Source organism: Penicillium samsonianum, assembly GCF_028829775.1.
Source record: "Penicillium samsonianum strain IBT 33392 chromosome Unknown utg000006l_segment0_segment0, whole genome shotgun sequence".
Classification (NCBI taxonomy): Eukaryota; Fungi; Ascomycota; class Eurotiomycetes; order Eurotiales; family Aspergillaceae; genus Penicillium; species Penicillium samsonianum.
In genome coordinates, this window is record NW_026643264.1 from 226,472 (window position 1) to 236,243 (window position 9,772).

Below are 9,772 nucleotides of genomic sequence, written 5' to 3' on the forward strand. Positions count from 1 at the left end.
GCCTCAAAGGGCCAGTGGCGAGTCATTAGAAGAAGCTCCCACCGGAGATTTGTCGCCCCCTGTCCACGGTGCGATTTCAAATCTCGATGTCACCGTCAGCGCAGGGGGCGCTCCCTAACACGCTCGCCGAAGGCTAGGAAAGGGAACAGGAATATGAAAAGCAGGGATATGTCTGCTGCTTCTCTTCTGACGGTCCTATTGCAGCAGATTGCTTCACGCGGACTCCGTAGAATCCCTGGAATTATACAGCGAGAAGCTCAAAAGGCACTGGCGACCAGTACGTTCAATCCATCAGTTTCCATAACTTGCTTTACTCGAAATGCTAAGAATTCTCCAAGATCTACCCCTAGTCGACTATCTCACCCGGTATCTCTCAGGTGAAAAGAAGGCAACGATAGCCTTATCAGGCACATGACACAATGGCCAAGTAAGTGGAATATGCTAGGACCGCACGGTTTCTATTGGCAGGACTTTAGCCGGTAACTAGTTAGTTAAAAGCAGCAATTGCATAAGCCAAATCCTCTTTGCTTGATATGATAGAAACCCCTTTCCGGTGAGCCAAGACTGGTTGGTAAATTGACACTTTGACGCCTCGACACCTCAATTGTAAGTAGACTCTACAAACAAGTTACTACATACATCGGCTATATAGAATGAAGTCTGGGCTCACTGAACTGCATGCCACTAGTTGTGTAAAATCAAGGATCGGCCTTGGGAACTCCGGAATTTACGTCATTGCCTCAAAAAGCTATTGGACGGTGGCCTCCAGCCTTCGGTCCACCGGCAGAACGGTTCTTAGATTCAAGAGAATGGCAACTCATTGAGATCTATTTAGTAATGAGTATCGCTTAGCATGGGTCTAGCTTTCGGATGCTCCATCCGGGCTAGCAAGGCGCAACCTTGGCGGCGACAAAAATCTAACCAACCGGACTGGAGACCAGGGTTTTCGAAGGTATAGTTCCGATGGCACGGTCCCCCCCCCCCCCTTTTGGCGTTTGCCGTAGTATAGGGGCTATGTATAGTCCGTGATACCAAGCTATTTACCTTTACCGATATAACAGGCTGATTTGCGCTCCTTAAACTAGCATCACGGGGCATCGGGGGCATGAATCAGTAAAATGTAGATTAAGCCCCCGCCACGGAGATAATTAAGCGACTTGGCCCCCGAAATTCTCCGAAGTCGCCATGATCTTGAAGTTCCTTAAGACACGATCAATTCGGCCTACATACAACCCAAGCCGTACCTTGTACCTGATACCCAGTGACGCAAATCGTCAACATACCTCAATCAGGGGACCAAGCAAGTGGACAGATCTTGGTAATTATAAAGTACCAAAGTGTGGAGCTATCGACCATATTGCGAGATGTGGAGAGATGGCCGATCGGCCTGTCCGGTAGCTCGGCTAAACTGCTTATTCTACATGCAGGTACTAAAGCTGACTCTGGCCAAAGCCGAGGCTCTTGCTTGGAGTTAAACGCGACCATCTGCTGCGTTCGGCCATCCCTCTCGATCACTGTCTCGATTGAAGACGTGAATCGAGCCACATGCATAGTCGCATTGTCGCTCTACACGGCAGCGTTGTGTTTTCTTGGTCTAAGTAAACAGTAGCGTGAAATGTTGTTCTTTGCAATCATGGGATAGCCGTTGAGTCTTTGACCGCCGCGGCTCAGTGGCGGACCGAGCGTACTCTGCCGTTAGTCTCTGAAAGTGACATACACAACATCCCACGTTTTGAAGCTTATCTTTTTCTCGCACCATCATTTTAGGATCGGCGGCCTAAGTAGGCCTAACTACGAAGGCTGATCTAAGTTTCTCAAAGCAAACGGCTTTGTCCCCATGTCTCAGAACCCTTGCTCTCGAATATCCGATTACATCCGTTATCCAATTAGAATTTCAGGGGCCTAGCTCCCACGACGTAGCCCCACCTCTACTGCAAGTTGACTGCGCAATTGACTGCGGAGTGAATCCCAAATTTTCAGATGCCCTACCAAAGGTATGTCATTCGGCGGCTGTGTCAGGGGTAGATCCGGTCCATTTTTTTTTACTTTGATCTTCTCCTCTTTTAATTTCAATTTTAATTTATTCCATTTTTTCATTTGCTCTGCAACTTGGTTTACAAGAAACTGAGCCTGTATTGTCACGACTACACTTATTAAAGGGCACGGATGAGGAGGCAAGTGCCGGTTCAACATCTTGGGGAATTTGAAATCGATCGCTGTCCACACAAAATTCATCTCCTGAACTATGGACCCAGCTCGGTCGCCACCAGGCGTGATCGTTTGGAGACGTTGAGCCTGGGCCATTAGAGGTATGCTTTCAGCCACCGGGCCCCGCAGCAGCGAATTAACGACCTCCCTGCTTATTTGCCACTGGTTGACTAGCTAGCTACCCCAAAGTGGTCCCTATCTGTATCGCCTTATTCGCTTTTGGGGGGAATATGAGGTAGGATAGGAAGATGTAAATCAATTCTCATCAAAACGATGAAGTTGGCACGGTAGGGAAATCGAAGCTTCCATACCACGTTTTCTTTTTCGATCACGTTAGTGTGCGCCGGAAGGGATGGCCTAGGACGCCCGGTATCTGATATCAATGGCTAATTAGCCTCAACCAAGCACCCCTGTCGTGGAGCTAATATATGAATGCTCGCCAAATCCCTCTAGTAAAGACCCGATCACACCCTGGAGAGCCATTCACAGCACACTGTTTTAGTAGGGACGGGATCTCAGAGTTGATGAAGTGCTATAAAGCGTTGGCATGGACCATGTCTCTACAATCACCTCTTTTTTACACTACACACCACGATGGCTGGACAACAAACAAGGGCAAGGAGAGAAAATCCGCAGCCACAGCGCGAGAATGACGATATGCCACTGCTCCAAGAGCAAGGACTGTCTCCACCACCATACAACACGCGAGATTCCACCCAGAGTGCACCGCAGGATATTCCTATGTCTGGCACTGGCACCGGCTTTGTTCCCATCGATCCCATATTCCATGAGGCCCCTCCCCCCACCTACGGCACTGTGCTTGAAGAGATCAAACAAATTTTCGCCTTCAACTGTGCCTCTTATCTATACGTTAGTATAAATCATCTCCGAGCGTGCGCTTCTAGATGCTAATGTGTCATAAGCCTCATCTGAAAAAAGGCCTGACAACAGATCCACAGATGAGATCCACAGTATTCTTCGCCCTGGGATCACTTTTTGAAGCTGATATCAATGACCAGAGCGATGGAAGTAACAATGAAAATATTCTCAATGACAATGAGAACAATGAATCCCAGCCTTGAAGAATGATGGAAAAGGCCAGCCAGGATAAAAAGAGAGATCGACAAAGGACGGGGGATTGTTGTATACGTTTGTCGTATCAGTTTAGAAATTGCGTGCGTGGTATTTTGTTTTTATAATAAGTGATGTTTTTGGCGCTATTTGCAATTCCAATCAATGCACACTTATTCAAATCATTTCGATAGCCTTCGCTCCCGCTTAGAATCCTTATTAATTTGATCTTTCCACCTGAGACATCAGAGCATTGAATCTCATACGCTCCGTTTTATCACGCTCGTGTGGTATCATAGGGGTAGATATGGCGCAAAAAAGAAAAAAAAGAAAAAAAGAACGAAAGAGGCGAGTAAATTCTCTTGACGTGAAGGGATATAAGGTCCCCCCCCTTTTCCTTTAGGCAGCCGATCACTGCATTATTGAACAAACACAGATTTTGGAAGGATTACATATCACCCTTTCGCCTATAAGCACTTTATAGACGCGTTCGAACCCCACAGTGGTGATGGGTCGCATGCACACATTAACCACATAGCATCTCCATTCAGCCTCCGCAACAGTAGCAGCAGTCTAACCCGAGATCAAACCGCTAGCTTTCAGCGCCAATTAGTCTCTAGTTGGTCTATGACCAAGAGGCGCGTCTGCTAGATATTCATGGCTCAAAGCCATTGAAGCAGCTTAGAGCCTTGGAGCGAATAGCGTCCCGTCTGGAAATCTAGGATTAGGTACTAGGGGTATACAGTACTTCCCCAAACTGGTGTCACCACCTACACTCTTCGATCGTTTCTCTAACCCTAATGCCAAGATATTCTACACCATATTAAGGATAGACTCGGATTATTAATATTCCTGAAAGATAACCTATAATCGGGTCGTCGAACGCGGCCACCAGGCGGTGTCCCGCCTGGTGGCCGCGTTCGACGACCCGATTACATTATTCTACTTTCAAGGATACCTTAATTCATGTATCGTCACTGTAAAGAGTAGCCATTATAGCTGGAACTTTCCATATGGACGCAAACAAGTCAACAAGAGGAGGGTTTCCTGTGCATTGTGAGCTACTCTAAGCATGCTTGTTCAATAACATTTGACTTTCATTCTCTTATCGCCGATGACAGCAAGAATGATATTCTCACATGAAGACTACACGGTCGCGTGGATCTGCGCCTTGCCACTAGAAATGACAGCGGCAAAGACGATGCTTGACAAACTCCACAGTCAACTGTCCCAGCCCAAATCCGACCACAACGCCTACACATTTGGTAGCGTTAGTGGACACAATATAGTGGTAGCCTGCCTACCGTCAGGGGTTTACGGAACCACCTCTGCAGCAGTCGTGCTCGCTCACATGATTCCGACGTTTCCGTCTCTCCGATTTGGGTTGATGGTGGGCATCGGGGGCGGTGTACCCAGCAAAGATGCCGATATTCGCGTGGGCGACGTGGTTATCAGCATGCCAGCTGCGACCTCTGGGGGCGTGATCCAGTATGACTATGGGAAGACACTTCGTGATGGATGTTTCGAACGCACTGGGTCGCTCAACAAGCCACCGCAATATTTGCTAACTGCAATATCTCAAATGCGCAGTAATGTCACGGGTGGAAACATATTGATTGAAGAAATCGCATCCGAGATACTTCAGAAACATGAAAAGCTTCAAGAACAATTTTCACGCCCAGATAAAGATTGGCTGTTCCAAGCGAGTTATGGCCATGAAGGCAAGAGTGCCGACTGCTCAAAATGTGAACCGGACCAACTATTTACGCGCATAACACGAGAAAACAAAGAGCCCGTCATTCATTACGGTCTGATTGCGTCTAAGAACCAAGTTATGAAATGTACTACAACACGAGACGCTATTGCCCGAGAGCTGAATATCATCTGTTTTGAAATGGAAGCAGCCGGGCTGATGGACCAGTTGCCATGCTTGGTCATTGAAGGAGTTTGCGATTATTGCGACTCGCATAAGCACAAACAATGGCAAGGGGATACGCCGCCCTTACTACAGCTGCTTACACTAGAGCTCTTCTGGGAGTAGTCCCTCTATACGGCCATACCCAGAGCAGTAACACAAAAGAAACGCGCCACTGGATGGTACCCTTGGCTCGAAATCCTCGATTTGTTGGCTGTCAACAGGAGGTCGGTTATTTTGAAAAGTTTATTATTCACGGAATAGGCCCGACCAAGGTTGCTATTCATGGGCTAGGAGGGATTGGGAAAACACAAATCGCCCTGGAGCTGGCCTACCGCACGCGAGAAAAGGTCCCTGAATGCTCGCTCCATCTTTTGGATTCCATGTACCAGCTACAAGAGTGTGCAACAAGCCTACATGAACATTGCCTCGGCACTAGGCATTTCGGATATAGAGCCAGCGAAGATGAAAGAGCAAGTCAATGCTCATCTTAGTCAATATAGGGCCGGAAAATGGCTTCTGGTTTTGACAACGCAGACAATATGGAAATGTGGACCAAGGGGAGCGCGACTGCGCCACCGCTCAAATATATTCTCCCTCGCAATGAGAATGGTCATGTTCCCTTTACCTCTCGTAATCGAAAGCTAGCTGTGAGAGTGGCATCACCCAATGTTCTATTTATTCCCGATGTCGATCAAATCACTGCCATGAAGATACTGGAAAATTCACTCATCCAAGTGGGTCTGCTGCATAACAACTATACAACTGCCGCTCTCCTTGAGCAGCGTGGATTTCTACCGCTTGCAATAAACCAAGCCGCTGCCTACATAAACGAAAACAAGATCGAGCTATCTGATTATCTGTCACTATTCAAAGAGCGAGAGACAGACGCAGCTGAGCTGTTGAGCGAAGAATTCCATGATGACGGACGTTACGCCGGGATTCAGAACCCAGTGCTTCTTGGATGATATCTTTCCAGCAGATCCAGGATTTAGATAAATTGGCAGCAGACTATTTGTCATTCATGGCCTGCATTAACCCCCGAGATATCCCGCAGTCGATTCTTCCACCTCCAAGTTCGGCAAAAAGGAGGACTGATGCACTAGGTTTTTTGAACGCGTATTCCTTTATGTATCAGTGAACACGCCTGTAATAGTTCATTCAGCGTTCATCGACTTGTGCATCTTGCCACGCGGAATTGAATGAGGAGAACCGAGGTTTTTGATCATTGGGTACGCAGGGCAACTCAACAGTTCGATGATATCTTCCCTGATAATGACCCCAACAACCAAGGGTTATGGAGGGATTACCTACCGCACGCACTATATTTGATAAATAGTGAAGAGTTCCATAATATCCACTATGATCTTGCTTTCTAAAAAACCAGGGACCGGAAGATAAGCAATAGGAGGGTCCGGTAGCATTATTCGCACATGCGGCATGACATGATAGTGTGCTTCGCCATAACAGTTTGCTCTTAGATGCTCTCAACCTTGAACTAACTAATATAAACATTTCCTACCTTTGAAAATTCCTTGGTCAGAAATGAGTGAAATTTTACGTCGCCTCTACAATACTGTACTAACAGCGTAGAAAATGCCTATTAGCTCTACTACGTAAACTGACCACCGGTCCATCGGTACCACCTGGACCTGTCGGGATTCGATAACCTGCAGGTTATTATCGAGTGCTACGGCGGCGGCGCCCATGTGGCCTTCACGTCCTGAAGCATCAGAGTAGACCACGATGGCGGATGTGGACCGCACGGTCTCAGCCCGTTCTCTTGCCGTCTCTCGGTCTGACCCGATTTCAACCTCCGTGACGGACTCAGTTCGCCATGGCGGCAATGGTCGTGGGTCGATCGTCTCTAGTTCATCTAATCTTTCTAGGTTCATAGTCTTCAGGGCTTCCGCTAGTGGGAAACGAGCGTACGACCCGATATTGTTCCTACGTTTCTGGGCTCGCCATAGTGCATCCCAAATGGAGTGATCGCGCGGCAGAGTGTGGAGGCTTGTGATGATGTTTTGCGCTCGGTGGAGGAGGCGGAGGCGGAGGTGCGTTGGCAGAGCGTGTGCTTCCACTTCCAGAGTAGTGGTGGCCACTGTCCTGAAAGCCGATAGGATGCGGGTTAACGCATTGCTCTCGACTGTGTTCAGGTGTCGAAGGTGAGTCTTGTCTCACAAAGAATCGTGCCAGATCGTCGACGCCTAGTCCATGACTGGCGTTACGCACGCTTGGTACTACCAAGTTGGTAGTGCTGTCGCATCTGTTCAGGGCGTAGATGCCGCAGCCCGCCCACCACTAGCAAGCTTGAAAGCAATCTAGGTACCAAGGCACATGATCAATAGATCCTATGGACCATGTTGACATATATAGATATCCTCACTCTTGCCGATCGTTTGGATGGACTCCCTTTGGCAACTGTAATCGCCGGGGCATTTATGCGTGAAACTGGAACCAGCATCACTGAGTACTTGGAGTATTACCACGAATCTTGGACCGAGCTACAGTTGCAATCGAGTCCTGGTCGTCAGTACCAGCAAGGCAACATGCTACCAATATGGATGATCTCATATCTCGAGATGCAGAAGCGGGGCCCGAGCGCAGCAAACCTTCTACTGCTTCTTGCTCGTTTTGATATCGAGATATCTGGTACTCGTTAGAAAGTGGCCGTCATAGCTCAAACGCCCCCGACTGGCTCAAGAAGGCGATAGCAAGCTGACTCGCGTTTAAAATTGGTGTGAAGTCTCTCGTCGGATTCTCTCTTCTTGAAAGTAAGCTACAAAAAGGAAGCTATGCGATGCATCCAGTGGTACAAGACTGGTGCCTTCATATTGCCAACACAAGCAAAAATGTAGATTGGAAGCAGCTTAATGATCTCGCACTCATATCTGTTGGATACTGTGTGCCAAGTGAAAGTAATAGGGACTACTCAAAGATTCAGCAACGGCTTCTTCCACACGCCAATTATGCATGTCATCTAGATTGGTCAGATGACAATATTAAGTCATGGGGGACATTCCACTGTTTGGGGTATCTTTACTCTGATCAGAGCAAGCTGAGGGAGGCAGAGGAGATGTACCAGCGAGCACTAGCAGGCAAGGAGAAGGCTCTAGGTCCTGATGATACATCTACTCTCGATACAGTTAACAACCTTGGGAATCTCTACTCTGATCAGGGCAAGCTAAAGGAGGCCGAAGAGATGTATCTGCGAGCACTAGTAGGATATGAGGAGGCCCTAGGACCTGATCATATATCTACTCTCGATACAGTCAACAACCCTGGGAGTCTCTACTCTGATCAGGGGAAGCTGAAGGAGGCAGAGGAAATGTACCAGCGAGCACTAGTAGGCAAAGGGAAAGCCCTAGGTCTAGATCATACGTCTACTCTTAGCACAGTCCACAACCTTGGGAATCTCTACAATGGTCAGGGCAAGTTGAAGGAGGCAAAAGAGATGTACCAGCGAGCACTAGGAGGCTATGAGAAGGCCGTAGGTCCAGATAACGATTGGACTCGGCGACTTGCAGAGACGCTGACTGCAGTAGGCATTGCAGACGGAAAATAGTGCCTAATATCCTTTGCAAATGATTCCTTGTGAAGTGCTAGGGTAGATCTGACTTGCCTCACAATTGCACGTATTCACGCTACAATGCTTTATACGCTTCGCCACCGTCGCTATTTTGAGATCTATTGAGTTTGTAGCTATTGTTATATCATATGAAATACAGTTATTCATTTCCAGGGATCAAGCTTTCGGGCGATCTTTCGGTAGGTTAGTGTGTTTGTGTGAGAGCCCAATGACGCGATGGTGAGTGTGGTTCTGTAATCTTAGAGCTGTAACAATACTTTGGCACTTACAACACTTAGTCTTTTCTTCGTTTGGTATAATACAATTATGCCTTGTGACGGTTCTTTAAATACAGGGTTTGAAACAGCTCCTCAGTGTTGTCCGACATGGAAGGCGAAAGCGGTCGCTACTGTAGTATAATGGTGACTGTCAGCCTTGGATCCAAAGTAGTCTTCTCGAGATATAATTCCGTCAGCTTTCTCTGACAAACATCTATTAAAAAGGCACGATCACATTTCCTCCTTCGAATGACGGGGCGTGAGGTCCATTGTAGCTTATGCGCCACTTGAACCGGATTATCTACATAGGAAGATAACAGGTGTCTGGTAGCAGCCAATCCAAGGCCTATCTATCCAAGTATCGGTGATCTGACAACCCAACTCTGTCTCTACCTGCCTGGAATTTTGCCGAAAGTCTGGCCTGAGACCTTTCTGTAGATAACCTCGTAGCAAACACTGGAGAAACCGCCAGATGAACATCATATTCTTGAGCTCATCGGCGCATAGACCATTGTGATTGACGCAGCCGAAGGATTCTGGGGGCATATCGAGAACCTCGCTTTGGACTTCCAGGGCGGGAACTAGGTTCACCATCACTAGAAATGATGGTGCCTTCTAGCCAAGCTTGTTGGCCTTGTCAGTCACTTTATTGTTCTTTGCCGGAGCCAAAGATTCTGCAAAAGGTCCAGATACGCCATAGGGTGCGATGCATGACGATCCATAGAGGATGTT

The 9,772-nt window shown here is 47.7% G+C and overlaps 5 protein-coding genes across 5 annotated transcripts; all 5 read left to right on the forward strand.

Moving 5' to 3' along the window:
• Positions 1–2,802: 2,802 nt before the first annotated feature.
• On the forward strand, positions 2,803–3,290 carry N7471_010320 (uncharacterized protein; the record flags this gene model as incomplete). The annotated part of the gene is made up of 2 exons (XM_057283039.1): positions 2,803–3,078; positions 3,168–3,290. The coding sequence occupies 2 exons, from the start codon at positions 2,803–2,805 to the stop codon at positions 3,288–3,290; spliced, it is 399 nt and encodes a 132-aa protein (XP_057132018.1).
• A 1,115-nt stretch (positions 3,291–4,405) lies between these two features.
• N7471_010321 (Tetratricopeptide-like helical) lies at positions 4,406–5,320 on the forward strand (the record flags this gene model as incomplete). Its single annotated transcript, XM_057283040.1, has 1 exon — positions 4,406–5,320. The coding sequence occupies one exon, from the start codon at positions 4,406–4,408 to the stop codon at positions 5,318–5,320; it is 915 nt and encodes a 304-aa protein (XP_057132019.1).
• Positions 5,321–5,706: 386 nt separating this feature from the next.
• N7471_010322 (Tetratricopeptide-like helical) lies at positions 5,707–6,335 on the forward strand (the record flags this gene model as incomplete). Its single annotated transcript, XM_057283041.1, has 2 exons — positions 5,707–6,147; positions 6,174–6,335. 2 exons carry the CDS (start codon positions 5,707–5,709, stop codon positions 6,333–6,335), a joined length of 603 nt encoding a protein of 200 aa, XP_057132020.1.
• Positions 6,336–7,554: 1,219 nt separating this feature from the next.
• Positions 7,555–7,857, forward strand: N7471_010323 (uncharacterized protein; the record flags this gene model as incomplete). The annotated part of the gene is made up of 1 exon (XM_057283042.1): positions 7,555–7,857. One exon carries the CDS (start codon positions 7,555–7,557, stop codon positions 7,855–7,857), a length of 303 nt encoding a protein of 100 aa, XP_057132021.1.
• A 413-nt stretch (positions 7,858–8,270) lies between these two features.
• N7471_010324 (uncharacterized protein) lies at positions 8,271–8,759 on the forward strand (the record flags this gene model as incomplete). Its single annotated transcript, XM_057283043.1, has 1 exon — positions 8,271–8,759. The coding sequence occupies one exon, from the start codon at positions 8,271–8,273 to the stop codon at positions 8,757–8,759; it is 489 nt and encodes a 162-aa protein (XP_057132022.1).
• Positions 8,760–9,772: the final 1,013 nt, after the last annotated feature.